Below are 19128 nucleotides of genomic sequence, written 5' to 3'. Positions count from 1 at the left end.
CCAGCTCCTCAGTCGGCTTCTGGGGAGGCCTTCCTGGCTTTTAGATGGCAAGCGTCTCATCTCCTAACATGATAGAGCAATGTCACGGCCCTGTTGGGTTGGCCCCACACTCATGTCCTCCTGAACTGTTGGAGCTAGTGACATGAATTTTGGAAGGATACGATTCAGTCTATCTCAGGGTCTTAGGCAGGTACGGAGACCTCTGTGGGCAGAAGCAGCGATCCTTCCTGGCCTGCAGCAGAAGGCACACCACACATGACTACATCCCACCCGCCCTCCTGCCCATCCTCCTACCATCCTCCTGTCTGTCCTCCTGCCTATCCTCCCACCGTCCTCCTGTCCATCCTCCCACCGCCTCCCGCCTGTCCTCCCGCCTATCCTCCCGTCTGTCCTCTGTCCTCCCGCCCGTCCTCCCGCCTGTCCTCCCATCTGTCCTCCCGTCTGTCCTCCTGCCCGTCCTCCCGCCCGTCCTCCCGCCCGTCCTCCCGCCCGTCCTCCCGCCCGTCCTCCCGCCCGTCCTCCCGTCCGTCCTCCCGCCCGTCCTCCCGCCCGTCCTCCCGCCCGTCCTCCCGTCCGTCCTCCCGTCCGTCCTCCCATCTGTCCTCCTTCCCGTCTGTCGTCTGTCATCTGTCCTCCCGCCTGTCCTCCCATCTGTCCTCCTTCCCGTCTGTCGTCTGTCATCTGTCCTCCCGCCTGTCCTCCCATCTGTCCTCCCGCCTGTCCTCCCATCTGTCCTCCCATCTGTCCTCCCGTCTGTCCTCCTGCCCGTCCTCCCGCCCGTCCTCCCGCCCGTCCTCCCGCCCGTCCTCCCGTCCGTCCTCCCGCCCGTCCTCCCGTCTGTCCTCCTTCCCGTCTGTCGTCTGTCATCTGTCATCTGTCCTCCCGCCCGACCTCCCGCCTGCCCAGTTGGTGCTCGGGATGGAGGATGGTAGCTGGGCTGGAACTGGCCATCCACCTCTGTTCGAGGACTGTTGCCTCTGAGGCAGGGGGGTGACATGTTGCCTCTGGGGACCCCCATGTCCCCTGCTGCAGGGTGGAGGGAAGGCTGCAGGGTCTGGACAGCTTGTCCTCCTCCGCCGCCCCGTGGTGGCTGTGTGTGCTGCATGTCACCTCTCTAGGCTTCAGGGGCCTCCTGCAGGGTGGAGGGAAGATTAGCTTGCCAAGGCTATAGCCTCTGGGGAAGATGACTGTGTCTCAGCAAGAGGCAGAGGTGTGGCGTGTGCGCGCACACACACACACACACACACACACACACACACACACACACACACGTGCACGCACACACACACACACACACACACACACACACGTCCCCGGCTGTGTCCTGGGCACGGCTCTCCCGGCTGGCTGCCACCTCCTCGTGAGGTATCTGCAGAGCCCAGGGTGGCTCAGTAGCCTGTAGTGATCACATCAGGCCACCACCGAGTTTGTTGTGGTGTCGTGCTCCCCACACTGGCCTACCTGGTAACATCCCCACCTGAGTGTCGTGAATTGGGTTCCATGCAAGCCATGGTGTTGTCTCTCCTGCTAACGCATCCTCTCAGGGATCTTGCCTGCCTGTGTGTTCTCTGCTTCCTCATAAACGCCTCCCTCGGGTGTCCTGCCTCTGGGAGCGGCATGCTCTCCTGAGCATCACAAGGCCAAGCCAACGTGCCTGCTCTGTGTTCCTCAGCGGATGACGGAGGTTTTGAAAGTGGTGCGTACAACAATAGTGCCATCTCCACCCCTCACCTGGATGCCTTGGCCCACCACAGCCTCATCTTTCGCAATGCCTTCACCTCTGTCAGCAGCTGCTCCCCCAGCCGTGCCAGCCTCCTCACCGGCCTGCCCCAGGTGAGAGTCCCTAGTGGGATGGAGGAAGGAGCGGTGGATAGGTGACTCCAGGGCCCAGGCCTCTGCGGCAGGAGCAGCCCCCCCCTCCCCCGCCCAGGTGCTGTCTGGTTTCCTTTGCATCTGCAGGGACAGGTACAGCCCAGGGATCTCAGGTGCAGACCAGGGCTCTGCCTCACCACCCATCAGCTCAGGGGCTCTGTTGCCCCTCGGTCATGAGCAGATATCATCCTCATCTGTGACATGAAGGGCACAGTGAGATGTCACTCACAGGTCATTGTGGGGGTTGGCCAAGCATGGCTTTGTGGGTAAAGTGCTTAGCACAGAGCCCACACACATGCTGCCCAGCTCTGCGCTCGGATCTGTGGTGGTAGGTCAGGCACTCCCACGCAATGTTTAGGCACTTCCTTTTTTTGTTGTTATGGTAAAGTACATAAAACATAAAATTTGCCATCTTGACAGTTTTTCAGTGCATGGTGAGTGGTGTGAGACGTGATCACATGACAGCAGCCATCCCCACCATCCCCCACTAGAACCTGCTCTAATTGTTACTCTGTCCCCGTTACATACTACCGCCCCATTACATACTACTGCCCCATGCCTGCAGACCCCGCTCCATGCTGCCTCTGATCTGATGACTCCAGGGCCATTCTGTGAGTGGGCTCACTGTTGTCCGCCTTTTGTGACTGGCTGTGACACTGAGCTTAGCATCCCTGAGGGTCCCGCTCCTTGTTGCCCACGTCAGAACTTACTTCTTTCTCAAGGTCTCTGTTTTAAATTCCTTTAATCCCAGAATGTGGGAGGCAGAGGCAGGAGGATCTCTGTGAATTCATGGCTAGTCTGGTTCTACAGGATGAGTTCCAGGATAGTCGGGTACATACAGAGATCCTGCATTAATATGTTTTTCTGTTCTAAAGGGTTTGTTGGTTTGTTTTTGAGACAGGGTTTCTCTGTGTAGTTTTGGTCCCTGCCCTGGAACTCACTCTGTAGACCAGACTGGCCTCGAACTCACAGAGATCAAGCTGCCTCTGCCTCCTGAGTGCTGGGATTAAAGGCATGCGCCCACCACTGTCTGGCCTTGTCCTAAAGTTTTAATTTAAATTTACCTTGTTTGAGCGAGTGGAGTGGAACACCCCATGCACATCGCGATGAGTCTCTAGAGGTCAGAGACAACTTGTGGGAGTGGGTTTGCCCCTATCAGTCTGTGTGTGGTTCTCAGGGGTCAGACTCAGGTCTCCATCAGGCTTAGCGCTTTTCCAGCTGAGCCATCTTGCACAACCCCCAACCTTGTTTGAGACAGGGTCCAGGCCCAGACTTGCCTCAAACTCAGTGTGCAGCTGGAGCACATCCTCCCTGGTTCCTTTCCCCACTGCTGGTGTCCCCTGTCACAGGAGGGAGAAGGACAGGGTGGAGTTCCCCTCGGGCCAGCATCATGAAGGGTCCTGGAGTCTAATCTTACTCTATCTGTAGCACCAGAATGGCATGTATGGGCTGCACCAGGATGTACATCACTTCAACTCCTTCGACAAGGTGCAGAGCCTACCGCTGCTGCTCAGCCAGGCTGGAGTGCGTACAGGTGAGGCGTGGGCGGGGTACAGTACAGGCGTGTGGTCCCCTCTGACCGTTTCCAGCCAAAGCTAAAGTCACTCTCAATCCATGTGACCTGTTGCTTTGCCAGGCCAGCCTGCTCAGAGGTGAAGCATGGGTCTGTGGATAGGATACAGGTGCAAGGCCACTGTGTGACCCTTCCTTGCCACTTAGAGAGGGATGTCCAGGGCTCTGAGTCACCCTTAGAACCAGACCAAAGTCTCCACACTGCCCACCCATAGAAGCCAAACTTTCAGGGCTTGGGCAGGATAAGGGGACAGAGTGGACTTTGGACAGGAGACCCCTTCTCTTGTCCGCCCCCAGGCATCATTGGGAAGAAGCACGTGGGTCCGGAGACTGTGTACCCCTTTGACTTTGCCTTCACGGAGGAGAACAGCTCTGTGCTGCAGGTGGGGCGGAACATCACTAGAATTAAGCAACTAGTCCAGAAATTTCTGCAGACTCATGATGACAGGTATGGAGGACTCTGTCCTGACACCCTCTGGGAGGCCGGACTCTCAACAGTGGACATAGGCTGTCATCCCAGAGTCCACGGTTGACTGTGGCAGGAACAGAGGAAAACATTCTAAATACCCAGGAGAGGGGGAGGGGGAGACTGAGGCAGTGAGGGAGACAGGGTAGGAGTAAGCCAAGCCAGAGTGTGCCTGCCTAAGAATTGGGATTCTTGCCGGGCGGTGGTGGTGCACGCCTTTAGTCCCAGCACTCGGGAGGCAGAGCCAGGCGGATCTTTGTGAGTTCGAGACCAGCCTGGTCTACAGAGTGAGATCCAGGAAAGGTGCAAAGCTACACAGAGAAACCGTCTCGAAAAACCAAAAAAAAAAAGGGGGGATTCTTATGGTCAGGACATTGGTTCTGGCCTTGACCCTCATACTGACCCCTCCCCCACATTCAGGCCTTTCTTCCTCTACGTGGCTTTCCATGACCCCCACCGCTGCGGGCACTCCCAGCCCCAGTATGGAGCCTTCTGTGAGAAGTTTGGCAATGGGGAGAGTGGCATGGGGCGCATTCCAGACTGGACACCCCAGACCTACGACCCTCAGGATGTGATGGTAGGAGGGGCCCTTTGCAATGCTTCCAAGACACACAACCCATCCTCCCCAATCCAGGACCCTGCCCTCCTTAGAGCATGCAGCCCTTGCCCCAGTGATGTGGCATAGTGTGTATAAGGAGACTTGACTCTGTGGGCTCCAGGTCCCTCTGTGTGGGCTGCAGAGAGAACCTTGGACCCTGGAGATGAAGAGGTGTATGTACATAGAATAAAGCTGTTTTTGACCAGTCTGTTCACAGCAGAGTCAGGGAGAGGGCGCTGTACCCTGTCTTCTATCCAGTCGAAAATGTCCCTGTCCCCTCATCCATTCTCAGACGCTCCCACATGTCTTCCTCCTCAGGTGCCTTACTTTGTCCCAGACACACCGGCAGCCCGAGCAGACCTAGCAGCCCAGTACACCACCATCGGCCGGATGGACCAAGGTGGGTCCCAGTGACCGGGACTGTCTCTCTCTTCACAAGCCTGGAACTCTCAACCAGGCTGAGCTCAACACAGTGGGTCCCAGCAGCAACGCAGTGTGAGCCAGGGTGGTGTTGAAGGTGTGAGTGTTGCTCTTAGGGCTGGGGTGTCAGTGTCCCTTGGCTTGTGGCCATGCTGCTGCAGGTTCCAGCTTCACACTGCTCAGCCGTGTGTCTCCTCTACTTTTGTATAGAGCCCTTCTTCTTAAACACTTAACTTCTACTTCACTTGTGTAGGTGTTTTGCCTTCATGCATGTAATTGCATCACATGCATGCAGTGCCTGCTGAGGCCCGAAAAGGGCATCAGATCCCCTGGAATGGAGTTACAGGTGGTTGTGAGCTCCCATGTGGGTGCTGGGAATCAAACCTGGGTCCTCTGGAAGGGCAGCTAGTGCTCTTAACTCTTGTATAATATTAGCGGGACCAGCCTTAATATTATACATCCCAGGGCCTCAGGAGAGAGAACTACTAACGGCGAGGACTATTTTTGGGAAATAGAATCTCAGCACACCAAAGTCCATAGTCCACTTGCTTTAATTCCTCTGGCATAACATCCTGTATACACAGCTTCAGTTCTGTTTTCGTGCCTAGCTCCTTTCCTGCCTGATTTCTCTATACTTATCTATTGCTCCCTCTTAAGTTCTATCTTAAATCTCTCATCTTAATTCTGGCTCATCTAGGTCTTTTTCAGCTTGTTCTTACCTAGCTAGTACTTCCCCATTTGGCTCTTCCTCATCTTTCATCTAGTACTCTCTTGTAGCCCTTCAATCTGGTTCTTCCCCATCTCGGTTTGTTCCTCTCCAGTTCTTACCCATCTAGTTCTTCCATTCTCTTTTCTCTTCTCTGTCCTCCCGTGCCCTGGGAGTCCCAGTATATATACACTTACAAGCAGTAACCCCTTGGTAGTGCAAAGCCAGGCTTCCAGGGTCAAATGGAGGGGTGATAAGAATCATATAGAGGAGCAATAACTGTTAATTATCATTTGCAACCCAAAGGGAAGTGACCAATGGGGAATGAATTAACTAAAGGCTAAATTCGGGTAACATCTAAGAAGAGGGATCTTATGTGCTCAGTTATAACCTCAAACATGATTGGTAGAAAATGTTAAGAATCTAGAAGTTGCTAGGTCAATGGGAGAAAAAAAACCTGTCTTTTTTCCTGTGGCTCCTATCTGTCCAAGCTGTCTGCCGTTTATCTGTAGGGTGGGGGAAAGTGTGCTCAGTTGCTAGGCAACCTGTGTACAGCTAGATGCACTCTGGTTAAAGGGAGATCTGGAACTAGAGGTAAGGTTTGGAAAAAAGGAAGTAAAGCTTAATTGGCACGTCCGCCAGGCCTTCTCAAACAGGTGGCAAGAATGCTTAAGTCTGTTCTTAGAGAGTATAGAGGTATCTCTGATAAGGTACTTTTTCCTCCATCTGGGGATGGACCTGGCTGGATGCTGCCAATGACAATAATTACAGTGAGGTTTGAACTGGGGTTCTGGCTGAGCATAGCTGTCAGCACAGAAGGTTATCTAAATATTCCTAGAAGTGTTTAGGAAAGGAGTTAAAGGTCTGTAAAGTTAGTAAGGCTGTAAGAAAGGAGGGACCGAGCTAAATTGTGTAAAGCTATTCCTTAACATCCACCTGACCTAGGCAGTGTCTCCTTGTGGAATTTACCTTAAATCAGGAGACTTTCATGTGGACTGTTATTACTGCTAGTCCTTGAAAGTGGCTAAGAGAGATATCTGGTTCCAGAGAAAGCCTTTCCTGAGGCTGTTCTCCAAATACCTGGAATGTATCGGTCCACACTGTTAGCCCTTCTTAGGGGAAAGTCAATTGGGAAAACTACGAAGGCACACATGATTTTCATAACAGCAGACAGCTGATACATAACAAGCCAAATAACACCAAAAGCTCCTTAAAATTTGGCTTCCTCTGGAGGAAATCCTTGATCCCTCCAGGGAGTGACTTTGCCGTAACCAGTTGAATTTTTATGATCTGTTCCTGCGACCCGCAGGACTTAACTACTGAGCCATCTCTCCAGCCTCATCGCTTCTTTTTCTAATTAAAAAACTTTTATTTTTTATGTGCGTGTGTGCATGTGTGTGTGTTTTCACATGTGTATGGGCGTATAAATGTGTGTGTATGTGTTCATGTGTGTATAAATGTGTGTGTATGTGTTCATGTGTGTGTGGGTGTATAAATGTGTGTGCGTGTGTATGGGTGTGTAAATGTGTGTGCATATGTGTTCATGTGTGTATGGGTGTGTAAATCTGTGTGCATGTGTGTATGGGTGTGTAAATGTGCGTGTGTGCGTGTGTGTGTGTGTGTGTGTGTGTGTGAGTGTGTGTGAGTGTGTAAATGTGTGTGCATGTGGAGGCCTGAGGCTGATGTTGGGAATCACCCTCATTCTCTTTTTCACCTTACTTCTGAGAGTCTGTCACTCAAACCTAGAGCTTGCTGACACGGCTGGTCTTGTGAGCCAGCCGCCTGGGATCCCATTTCTGCCTCCCCGGCTGGAATTCCAGGCAGGCTCTCTCTCTTACCTGGCAGGTATGTGGGTTTCTGGGATCCAAACTGTGACCCGACCCTGGCGTGACAAGCACCTTAACTGCTATGACTTCTCGCTGGTGCCTGCTCTTTCAATCAAAACTCATTTTGACTTTCTGAGACAGGGTCTTGCTAGCTCAGGTTAGCCTGGAACTCATTAGGTAGCCCAGGCTGTCCCTGAATTCCCAATGCCTGCCTCTGCCTGTCTTGTGCTGGGATTACAGAAGTGAGTCACCGCTCCTGGCTTCACTAAGAAGGGCCTACCCAGGCACCCGAGGATAATGTCCTCCTGCGATCCTTAACTTCTGTCTGGTCACATTCACAGATCCTGCTGGTGTGTCTGGGGTGGGGTTTCAAGCCCCACAGGAGGTAGTACTGGGACCATGTTCCTACTGGAGCTGTTAGAAGGGCCCTAGAGGGGTGTCATATCTTCAGGCTCCTACCCAAGTGTCTCTCTGCTCCACAGGACAGACACAAGAGTCTAAAACAAGACTGCTTGGGGCAGTAGCAGCTGCCTGGTTTGGCAGCAGTTCTGAGGGATGAGAGGTCCCTGGAAGCAATGTGACCTGCTCAAGACCAGGAGCTGTGTGGTGTTGGGCAGACTGGGCATATAGAAAGGACCAAAAGGGTGTTTCAGGGCCAGAAAGTAATAGAGCCCAGGGGTGAATGGATACACGCACCTGAGCCTTCCCCCTCCTCCTGCTCCCCAGGGGTAGGGCTGGTGCTCCAGGAGCTGAGAAGTGCGGGCGTACTGAACGACACCCTCATCATCTTCACATCCGACAATGGGATTCCCTTCCCCAGTGGCAGGACCAACCTATACTGGCCTGGTACAGCTGAACCTTTGTTGGTGTCATCTCCAGAGCACCCACAACGTTGGGGCCAGGTCAGCGAGGCCTATGTGAGCCTTCTAGGTATGGCTGTCTGTCTGTCTGTCTCATGGGCGGGGATAGGAGAAGCCAGTGTTCAGTGGGACTGCCATGGGTCAGATGCTGGAGTGCTCCCCTGACATAGGTAGTGCTCTACCACTTGGGCAAGGACGAGACAGCTTCCTCCATTACATGATGAGAGTGAGTCACCTGGGAGACCTGTCCCTGTCATGTCAACACCACGAGTTTCTGGTGGGGTCCCAGGTGGTACTAATGGACTGTGGGTTACTCACTGGAGAACCAGTGTGACATCTCCCTTTTTCTCAGGGTCAGAGTCTCTCATGTAACTCGGTTCTGAGGGCCTGGTTCTCTAGCCCCACACCATGAATGAGCAAACATGGCTGCAGGTGTGGGAAATGGAGGGCGGAGTTAAACAGTCCTGGAAGAAGCTTTTCAAGCCCATTGCTTGGAAGTGCCTCTGTGTTCTTCTCAGGGGTTAGGAGATAGGCTCCCTCTGGCATGCACCCACCTCTCCATGTGACCACAAACCATGAGTAAGGGAATCATGTAACCAACCCAGAGTGACTAGATGAGCCCTCCCTACCCAGGGTTCTTCTGGTCCATGGGATTTTAGAAGGTTCCTAGATCTCAGCAAGCCAGGGCCTCTGGTTACACTGTTAATGGCTCCACAGGCCAGAGGTGACCAATGATGAGGTGTGGCCCAAAGTAGTCCCTCCCCACTGCTGATCTGATCCTACAGGGTGCCCATGGGATTTCCAGAGGGGCTCGGGTTCACCCCTCCTGAAGGGCTCTGTGTCCCTCAGGAACCCCTGCTAAGAGTTACTCCTTTGCAGACCTCATGCCCACCATCCTGGACTGGTTCAACGTTCCATATCCCAGCTATGCTATCTTTGGCTCAAAGACGATCCAGCTCACAGGCCGATCCCTCCTGCCAGTGCTGGAGGCAGAGCCCCTTTGGGCCACTGTCTTCAGCAGCCAGAGCCACCACGAGGTCACCATGTCCTACCCCATGCGCTCGGTACACCACCAGAACTTCCGCCTCATTCACAACCTCAGCTTCAAGATGCCATTTCCCATCGACCAAGATTTCTATGTCTCGCCGACCTTTCAGGACCTCCTGAACCGAACCACAGCTGGCCAGCCCACAGGCTGGTATAAGGATCTCCACCATTACTACTACCGGGAACGCTGGGAACTCTACGATGTCAGCCGGGACCCTCGAGAGACACAGAACCTAGCCGCTGACCCACACTTCTCGCAAGTACTGGAGATGCTGAAAGCCCAGCTGGCCAAATGGCAGTGGGAGACGCATGACCCCTGGGTGTGTGCCCCTGACGGGATCCTGGAGGAAAAGCTCACACCGCAGTGCCGACCTCTTCACAACGAGCTCTGACAGTCCCTGGGGCACTTGGCAGCCTGCCTGCACTCAGGCCCAAGGGAGGGGCAATGGAGGCAGTGTCCACAGCCGCTCTCTATACATCCTTCTGAGGAGGGCTCCTCTATAATGTGGGATGCCACTCCTGCCTGCCGGAGAGGACATTCAGGTATGCACTCCCTCATGTTGCCACCACACCAGGAACACTGCTGTTCTCACATCTGTGTGAACTGACCCAGGAGTTGTAGGGGAAACTTGGGCAGGGCAGAATCCCAAATTTGACCTGCAGATGGAGGGGTGAGGTCTGAGGGTTCTCACTGGTTCTCAGAGGTGATGAGTTTGATCCTGTGGTCCTTCTGGGCTCAGCTTGTCCTTTCTGAGGGTGACTGAGGACAGGGTGTGACAGTACTTTCTCTTTGCCTTTCATTCTCTCTCTTTGAGTGACACCAAGCTTCTGGCCCAGCCTTTCCCTTCCTTCACTTGCCAAGGGCCAGAAGCACAGCCTGCAAACCTAGGAGAGGGTCTGTCCCATTGTCCACCATCAACTCCATCCTGGGAGGCAGGGAGAGCCATGGGTTCTAGCATTGGAAAAGCTCTGTATGATAGTGTAATAAGTACACAGACCTGCATAGTAGCACACCAGACCTTAGGCACTGAGACTCAAATACCCTGTCCAAATGATTCATTTATGGCTAGGTGGTGACATCACCTGCACGGGGTGTAATGTCAGTTTGAGAGTTAAGTTCTCTTGGGAAGAGTCCATTGGCTCTATCCAGGTCATCTACCAGAGAAACCTGGTGTTTGGGGCTGGCCATGAGGCCATGAATCAAAGAGCAACTCAAGTCTGGGTGCCATGGCAACCTTGTCTGCAGGTGTCTGGCAGCACTGGCTGTTAGTTGTGGTGAGTTAGCCATGCCCTCAGGGCCTGGAGTCTGTGCCCCTGCCCTGGGCAGGGATGGCTACTCCTGTAAGCTTGCAAGAATCCTTTAGCATCGAAAGTGTAAAAGGAGGGGACAGTCCCACAAAGCTATTCCCATTATCACAGGAGGTTGGGGCACTTGCACTGAGCCCGTCTTAGGAAGGACCTCCACATGGCAGAATGTTCTCCAGTCCTCCATCAGCCCAGGCCATGCTGTGGGAAGGTGGCATCATCATTTACACCCTGGCTGCTGTGAGCACTTCGTGAGGTCAGACCCTGACCAGAGAAGGAAGTTGAGTTGTTTGCTAATGGCATCGACAGACATAGAGGTCAACACAGTCCTAAGCCAGATTGGGGCTTCAGCAGGGGCTCTGCTCCGTCCACACCACTTTCTTCTGCTCATCTGCAACGGCCAGGCGCACACAGCTGAGCAGACTGTCCAGGTCACTCCAGCTGTCAGAGGCCAGGCTGCTGTACAGACAGGGCACTCTGTCCAATTCCCCCTCCTCCTGCCGTGCCACCTCCAGGAACTGCTCCTCTGAGGTGCCAAGCCGCTGCAGGCCCTTCCTGCAAAGCAGAGACGTCATCCCAAAGAGAGCAAGGTAGCCAGGAAAGTACACCATTGTGCTTTCCAGGAGAGCACTGTAGGGGTCCAGGCCAGAGCCTGTAGAGGATTCAGCATACATCAAATTGCCCTTGGGCAGGAGCATGGGAGTCCTTCCCAGGGGAGCGCATGGGCCAGGACTTGGCTGCAAGTGGCATGCACCGATGGGGTGTGCAGAGCATATCACACTTCCCAAAGGACACAGACAGCAGGATATGTTTGTCTGAGCCAGATACCAAGTGATAGGGGGTATAATCAGCACAAATTAGGCTTCAAGAGCCTCAGGCACTGTGTAGCTTTGGCCTCTGGCCTGAGGATGTGAGGCCATCACTGCAGGCTGGAATAGAAAGAGCTCTAGCGTGTTCCAGAGGCATATGTCAAGCTTTTCCAGAGCTTAGGCCCCTATTTGGCCCCTCCTGCCCAGCTCCACTGTCTAGTCCTCAGCAGGCACCTACCTGAGTCTCTTTGCTGTCTTTTCGTTGACGGAAACATGGATGACAATGGGGAAGACGTCCATCCTGTGCAGGACACGGACACTGTCCAGCCGGACATCCAGCAGGGCGTGGGTGCTCTTTGGGAGGGCATAGAGAAGCAAATTAAGCTCTGGGGGCCTCAGTTCTGGGAGGAAGGGAGACTAACCCCATGCAGCAGAGAGCAGGGCTGTGTAGAAGAGTCCTAAAGAGAGGACTCTAGGCACGCACCAGGGCTCCCTCTGTAGCTCTTAAAGGGTGACGTCCATTTGATCTGTCCCTGGGAAAATCTGGGATTGAAAGCCTTTGACACTGAGATAGATTTTGCATGGAGTGTAAACCTTAAGGATCAGATAATGCAGGGCTGGGGAGATGGCTCAGCCATTAAGTGCACTGGCTGCTCTTCCAGAGGACCTGGGTTCAATTTTCAACATCCACATGGTGGCTCACACCTGTCTGTGACTCCAGTTCTAGGGGACCTGACTCTCTCACACAGATACATATGCAAAACACCAGTGTGCATAAAAAAATCAGACAATGCCAGCTGTCACCTTCTATGGTGTGTGTGTGTGTGTGTGTGTGTGTGTGTGTGTGTGTGTGTGTGTGTACCCTTCCTGCTCCTTGTGTAAGTATGAAACTTGACAGTTCAATGTGAGCTGTGAAATGATAGTCTTAATGTCTCCATTTATTTTCATTTATTCACAAACATCTATTAAACATCCCAAATCAAGGGAACTGAGGCAAAGGCCCACCCAAGGTGGTCCAGCATTATCAATGGATGATGGGAACAAGGTTGGGTCTTTTGCTGTCCCTCCTGTAGAGCATGAAGCTGGGTATCTAGGGCCCCATAAGTGAATCCCCAGATTCCTTGACAAGTCTGGGCAGGAGCTGCTACCCCCCAAACTAGCCTTTTAACCCTTACCTTACCTTATTCATGAGGGACTCCACAGCATGCCGGGTGACCCAGTGGTGGTCACCTATTGACTCTCCCTCCTGGATGATATCTCCTCTCTGGCTCCAGGTGACATACTCCTCTTGGCTCAAGTACTCTGGTGGTGACATTAGATGGAGTGGTCATACACTGGGATCCTGAGGGAGCCCTGCTAAGCATCCCACACTGGAGGTCTCCCACCATTTTCAGTGGCCATGTAGAAACCTACCCTGCCTCCTACCAGAAGTCCTGAGCCAGGAGCATGGTACGTGTGGAATCTGGGGCAGGTGAGGTTAGGGGAAGGATAGATGGAGGGATGGACCCATAGATAGACAGACAGCTAGACAAATGGACAATGCTCAACGTCACTTCCCAAGCTCCAAATGTATAGATGGATCCAACTCCTAATACTGAGGATTCCCACCAGTCCCTTAAATCACTTTTTCCACCCAGCATGGTCCTGGCCCCAGGGGATGCTGGGAAGTGTTTGGGGCAATTTTCCATTGTGTGCATATTGTCAAACATCCTACAGGGCTCAGGACAGCTACAAAATAGAGAATGGAAGCCTCAGATGGCCTAGTGCTGAGGCTGAGAACCCATCTGGAACTTCCTGAACAGCTCTCACGGTCCCAGCCGGTTAGCCTTCCTAGCCTATGTCTACCTATCAAGGCAGCCCAGCTGTATACATCTCAGGAGTCCCCTCCCCACCACCTCAGCATTGCTGGGAACCCTGGGCCCCCAAGTTCCAGTAGTTGAGCACATTCCCTGGCCAGGCCTTCTGCCATTTTCCATCCTGCTTTCAAGAAAGGTGTTCGAATATCAAGCCTCCCCTCTTTCAAAACTGTCAAGGTTTTTATAAACTGGACACCTGGCCTCCACTCTCCTTGGCCACCAGAGCAGTGGCTCAAGCCCAGTGTTCTGTGTGCCTTTGTCCATGCTGGCTGGCTGGCTGGACCACCTCACTGCCTCCAGCTCCCACCTCCCTTCTGCCCTGCTGCTGGCTGGCCCTTCATCTCCCACAGTATCACCCTCTCTCTCTGGGCATGTGCAGAGCCCACAGTCTGAGTGCATACCTGCTGGACACTGCTTAAAGCCTTGGAGGAGACAGAGCTTTTTACTCAGGATCTTCCCAACTACTCTGGGCACGAAGAGCACGGGCCGGGGCCGGGCAGGCCTGTGGGGGTGCACCAGGGTGTATGGGGCCAGGGTGAAGCAGTTCTCTGCCCAGAAGCACATGCTGGAGCCACCTGTGGAGAAGAGGCTATGAACTCTGCCCACCTGTGCCCTCACCCTCCTCGGGGGAGAGACTGACATAGGACATTCTCAGCTTCTGTGCTGCTAACTATGCATGCTGGCATGGCTGACTGGATGACCACAGAGCTGTCAGCTCTTCAGGATGAGCCTCTGACTGTGAGAGAAGCCTGGTTCTTCCTGAAGGAAGGATGTTGGGGCCCTGTCTCTCACCCCAGCCCTCTCTCTCCTCCCTCATCCTTTTCTCCCTCTTTCCCCATTGGCCCAGCCCTGTCTTTCACTCAGCCCTGCTCCTGAAGCCACAGGGTCCTCAGCCTCTGCCTGCTGGACCGTTTGCTTCTTTCTGGATTTTTATTTATTTTATGTTATGTGTATGAGTGTTTTACCTGTGTGTGTGTGTGTGCACGTGTGTGTGTGTGTGTGTGTGTGTGCACGTGTGTGTGTGTGTGTGCACGTGTGTGTGTGTGTGTGTGTGTGTGTGTGCATGTGTGTGTGTGTGTGTGTGCGCACACTAATGCTTGCAGAGGCCAGAAGATAGCATTGGATCCCCTGGAAATGGAGTTACAGGTGCTTGTAAACGGGTCCTCTACAAGGGCAGTACGTGTCCTTAACAACTGAGCCATCTCTTGAGTCTTAGTATCCATCTTATATTATGCACCCAAACTTTCTTGAGAGAAAGTGGACGGTTTGTCTTCTACCGGATTCACTTCTAATCATTGTGCAGCCTGTGATGGTCAGACTTCTAGCATGACCTTATGCACACTGACCACCCAGTGACCTCCCTTGTGTGACACTGGGCATCTGGTAGTTCTCACTGTTCCAAACAGACTCCTGCACATATTTGTGTGCTAGTAGCTTTGGAAAATTTCACTGGGTCAGGTCTCAGCAAGAGTCATGGCCATTTAAAGGACATCAAATATGTTGCTTAACTGCTGTCCAGAAAGGCATGTAGACATTATGATCTGTAAAAAAAACCAAAACAGCCTGGGGTGGGGGCGAGGGGACATTGGGGAAATGGTTCAGTTGTTAAGAGTACTGACTGCTCTTCCAGAGAGACCAGTCACCCATATGGTGACTCAGAACCACCTGTATGTAACTCAAGTCCCAAGGGAATCTGATGCCCTCCTCCGGCCTCCAGGGACACTGCATGCCATGGTGCATGTAAGTGCATGCAGCAAAACATCTATACACAAGAATAAATAAACATATAACAGCCCCTGACCTGAGTGAGAGACACCACCTTGACTGTACTGCCCACGAGTGCCCTCATGCCCACATGGTGCTTATGCCAACTGGCTGGGCCTCACCTTCCTCCCTACCAGAAGTCGGCTGGCCTTGGTCAAACGACGGAGAGGGAGGGCTGGCGCCGGCTTTTTCCACACTGACAATGCGTACTAACTTCTGTGGTCCTCCGGAAGGCTGTCACAGGAAGAGCAGGGAGATAGGAAGGGGCAAGGCTCAGCCACCAACAGCGGGTTTGGGGCCTGGCACCCCTCCCTACTTTGGCACTCTGCCCCATAAGCAAATCCGGAGCAGCTTCTGAACAGTCTGGCTGTGCCATGGAGCAAGCAGGCTTCCCAAGCCCCACCCCAGTGGGTGGGAGGCAGGGGAGGGGCCTCAAGCAACAGGGCTCTGCAGGAAGGGGGGGTGCAAAAGGCAGAAAGAAGAGCAGACCCCTCCCAACTTAGCATCGCTGTGCTCCAGGCAGGAATGTGCCAGCACCTTGCTCAGGGACAGATGGGTGCTCAAAGTGAAAGGTGCTCTGTGTCCCAAGAGAACAAGGTGCCCGACCTCAGAGGAAACACGAACAAGGAGGTGGTGAGTCGGAGACAGGGGACCAGGAGAGTGAGGACAAGCAGGAGCTGCTTTGGGAGTGGAGCCTGGTGTGTTCACATGGCCCACTGCAAAGGCCTGCAGGCCTTTGAGGGCTTGGTGGGGTACACAGGGTCCAGATACTGCCCCACACAGCTCCGTGGTCCACACTTTGCACACAGGATTCCACAGCATCCCAGTCTCTCCAGCCCACCCCAGGAGACCATACTCTTTGACTAGGGGCTTACCTTGCGGGGAACTGTGCACCGTTGAGTCATGTCCTGGATGAGGGCCAGGAGCTGCTGCTGAGCCCTGGGCAAATGGAGGAAAAGAGGCTCTGACAGCCTGACTGAGCAGCCTTAAGGCCAAGTGTGACATACAGGCTGGAGACACCCCAGGGTTAGAGACTGGAGTGCTCCATCCAGGCTCAGAGACTGGGCTTTGAAGTATCTTCTAAGCCTCAGGCCAGGCCAGGACATGCTAATTTAACTGTCCCACATTGGTCCCCGTGGGGGCTAATGAACATCCAGGGCATAGAACAGAGAGGGTACTACCACCAGGGGACCCCATGCTTAGAAGTTAACCTTTTCTCCAGTCTCTATTCTTGGGTAGATGCTCTGCTATAGGACAGGGAAAATTCTGGAAGGACTGTGCTTCCTCCTGTGCAGGAGGTGTTGTGCCCGTGTCACAAGACCCCCAAGCAAGACCACCACAGAGCCGACATCTGATGCAAGCACACAGGGTTTATAAGTAGTAAAGCAAGCCCGGGCTTGGTCCATGTCCAACACTCGACACAGTGGGTGGAGGAGGACAGCAGCCAGCACTCACTTCCAGGGGTTTAAATAGGAAAGGTTTACGTGCAGGGGGTTATGTATCTCGGGACTGGACAAGGGGGCTCGGGGTGAGGTAGTTCTTTGAAGTTACTGGCTGAACTGTAAGCGTGAAATTACTAGTGGCGAGCAGGATGCAGGGGATCCACGGAGACGTACACTTTTTACTCCCCATATCCTGTTTTGCTGAGTCTAGGATATATACACTTAGATTTATGGTTCCAGTCCTATCTCCATATGAGTTCAATCTCCAGTCAGCTCTAAAACTGCTGGTCAGCAAATACCTTTAGAGTGTGGGGAGAGGCTTTCAAGAGGGCTACTGATTCTGCCCTTTCAGAGGGACCTCAACATGTAGCAGGGACAGCGGATGTGATATTTGGAAATTGGGGACGTGTAGAGCCAGTGGCAGCTACTCACTGTGAATAGTTGGGGATGGTACCAGGCTCCGTGTCTTTCATGGTGTAAGGGTTCACGTGATAGGCGTGCCAGCAGCTCCGACCTTGGAACATGGTGTCAGTGACATGCAGGATATCATTGCAGTGTGTATGCAGCTCCCCTCCTCCCTTTCGCTGCATGGCCAGGTTGACTCGGATGTAGAAGGAATCCCCAGAGGTCACCACTTTGGCATCTAGGTCCTGGATTAAGTTCTTATAACCTGATAAAAGACATCCATGACTGATGATCCCAGATCTTGGAACTTACACAGGAAGGTTCTAAAATGTGAAAGTAGGAGGAAAAGTCACAGAGCCGCTTTGGTGCTGGGCCCAGTGGGATGGAGGGAAGTTTCCAGTTCTTTGGAGCGTGGGGGGATTCAAGGTGAGCCTGGCTGCACTGCCTTGGCCCTTGGTAGACATGGGCTCTGGAGGTACTGCAGAGTCTAAGGGCTTAGGGTCCGAGGAGGAGACTGGAGAGCCGAGCAAGCGTGGGCTGGTACCTTCAGTGTTGATCTTCACGGACAGGTAGCAGGAACCGTTCACCCTCCTGAGAAGCCCCACAGCCTGCTCCAGCGTGGTATTCTCCAGAGTGGCCCTTAATGATGGCTCAGTTGGCTTGTAATCCACCTGAGGGCAAAGCGTGAAGGTGGACTCTCACCAAGACGGTGTGGCAGCTGAGATGAGAAGGAATGGGAGCTGGCAGAGAAGCTCTTGGCCCTCCACAGCCACCCACCCACCTTAGCTTATCATGGCCTGTCAGAATCTCTTGTCACAGCTGTGTGTGGGGTTAGTTGTTACAGCATCAAGCTGCACACATATGCATCGTACACACTCCCAGCCCATCAACCCACCCCTAACCTTTCCACTGTTGAGGACAGTCTCTGTTGAAAATAGACCTCAGGACGTTCTAGATCATTCTGGGTCATTCTAGATCAGGATTCTGTATGTTTGGGGCCCAACTATTCTGTGTCATGGGGCTGTTGAGTGGCATCACGGATCCTCACCCACTTAGTACCAGAGTACCCCCCCAAACCTCTCCCATCTGTGAAACCCTATCTGGTGGGTCTTCCATGGTCCCTCCCTCATTCGTGTGGTTAGGTCTAGGGAGATATGTGTTTCTGTGTTACTATATGTATACATTGTGGTATGTCTTAGGACTGTCAGTCCAGAGTTTCTTCAGGGTGACCCGGCTCTCTCCAATGCCATGGAAGACCTCTGCAACAAGAATGACTCATCAGACTGTCGCCGTTCTTGGGATTATAGAATCATAGAGCTCTCCTATGTGTGTGTAAGGGACAGGCATGACCATGGACACCGAGTGTGTGGGCTCTTCGAGAAAGAGGAGCTCTTGCTTCACTGTGGACACACTGTTCTGAAAGGGAATGCCCACTCCTAATTCTCTCATTGAGGCCAACAGTTGAGGCCCAGGGATGGGGTGAAACCCATCTGGCACATTTCTTGATATTTTTTTAAATGCTTAAAGATGGAGGTTGGAAATTTGACCCAGTGGTTAAGAGCACTTGTTGCTTCTACAGAGGGCCCAGGTTCAGTCCCGAGCACCCACATGGCAGCTCACAACTGTCTGTGACTCTTACTCCAGGGGACCTGATGTCCAATTCTGGCCGCTGCAGGCACTGCACTCATGTGCACATACCCCTGCCACACATACAAGTAATTAAAAATCAAAGTAGGGGCTGGAGAGATGACTCAGTGGTTAAGAGCACTGGCTGCTCTTCCAGAGGACCTGGGTTCAGTTCCCAGCACCCACATGGTAGCTCACAACTGTCTGTAACTCTAGTTCCGGGGCTCCCAATGCCCTCTTCTGGCCTCCATAGGCATCAGACACACAGGTGATACATTGTTATACATGCCAGCAAGACACTCACAGGCAAAATTAAAAAAAAATTAATGTAAAAAATCATTTCAAAGGCTTAAAGTTGAACAATTGTGCTTTTGGGACCAGGGAGACAACTCAGTGTGTAAAGACATTAGCTGTGCAAGCCTGCTGGCCTGAGTCCAACCCTGGAAATCTGTGATGCTGGCACTCTTACACTGAGATGTGACGTGGGAAAAGGGCATGACTCATGAACCAGAGAGCCTGCAGCAGGTGTTGTAAGAGGCAGAAATAAGATGGAA

The 19128-nt window shown here is 53.1% G+C and overlaps 2 protein-coding genes across 4 annotated transcripts in view; one reads left to right on the top strand and one right to left on the bottom strand.

Moving 5' to 3' along the window:
- Positions 1–18544, top strand: part of Sgsh (N-sulfoglucosamine sulfohydrolase) — a 19726-nt gene extending 1182 nt beyond the window's left edge. Inside the window, exons 2-9 of one of the 3 annotated variants that reach the window (XR_004945591.1) lie at positions 1673–1833; positions 3301–3406; positions 3742–3892; positions 4331–4487; positions 4827–4908; positions 8187–8390; positions 9200–9910; positions 18148–18544. Coding sequence is in view for 2 of the 3 variants with exons in the window: in XM_036194643.1 (XP_036050536.1) it covers positions 1673–1833; positions 3301–3406; positions 3742–3892; positions 4331–4487; positions 4827–4908; positions 8187–8390; positions 9200–9759 (1421 nt within the window). In the remaining variant the exon portion in view is untranslated. Of the gene's footprint in view, positions 1–1672; positions 1834–3300; positions 3407–3741; positions 3893–4330; positions 4488–4826; positions 4909–8186; positions 8391–9199; positions 10150–18147 lie in introns of those variants that run through there. The other 2 variants (XM_036194643.1, XM_036194644.1) reach the window with 2 other exon arrangements.
- The window catches only part of Card14 (caspase recruitment domain family member 14), a 28284-nt gene continuing 16823 nt past the window's right edge, over positions 7668–19128 (bottom strand). The window contains exons 13-20 of the mRNA XM_036194640.1: positions 17493–17619; positions 16976–17213; positions 15977–16040; positions 15224–15335; positions 13739–13912; positions 12662–12783; positions 11720–11835; positions 7668–11227 (exon numbers count right to left, since the gene is read on the bottom strand). Of these exons, the coding sequence (XP_036050533.1) occupies positions 11020–11227; positions 11720–11835; positions 12662–12783; positions 13739–13912; positions 15224–15335; positions 15977–16040; positions 16976–17213; positions 17493–17619 (1161 nt within the window). The 3' untranslated portion in view covers positions 7668–11019. The remainder of the gene's footprint in view (positions 11228–11719; positions 11836–12661; positions 12784–13738; positions 13913–15223; positions 15336–15976; positions 16041–16975; positions 17214–17492; positions 17620–19128) is intronic.

This window comes from Onychomys torridus, chromosome 8 (assembly GCF_903995425.1).
Source record: "Onychomys torridus chromosome 8, mOncTor1.1, whole genome shotgun sequence".
NCBI lineage: Eukaryota > Metazoa > Chordata > Mammalia > Rodentia > Cricetidae > Onychomys > Onychomys torridus.
The sequence above is the reverse complement of the archived record's forward strand: the minus strand, read 5'-3'. Positions and strand labels throughout refer to the sequence as shown.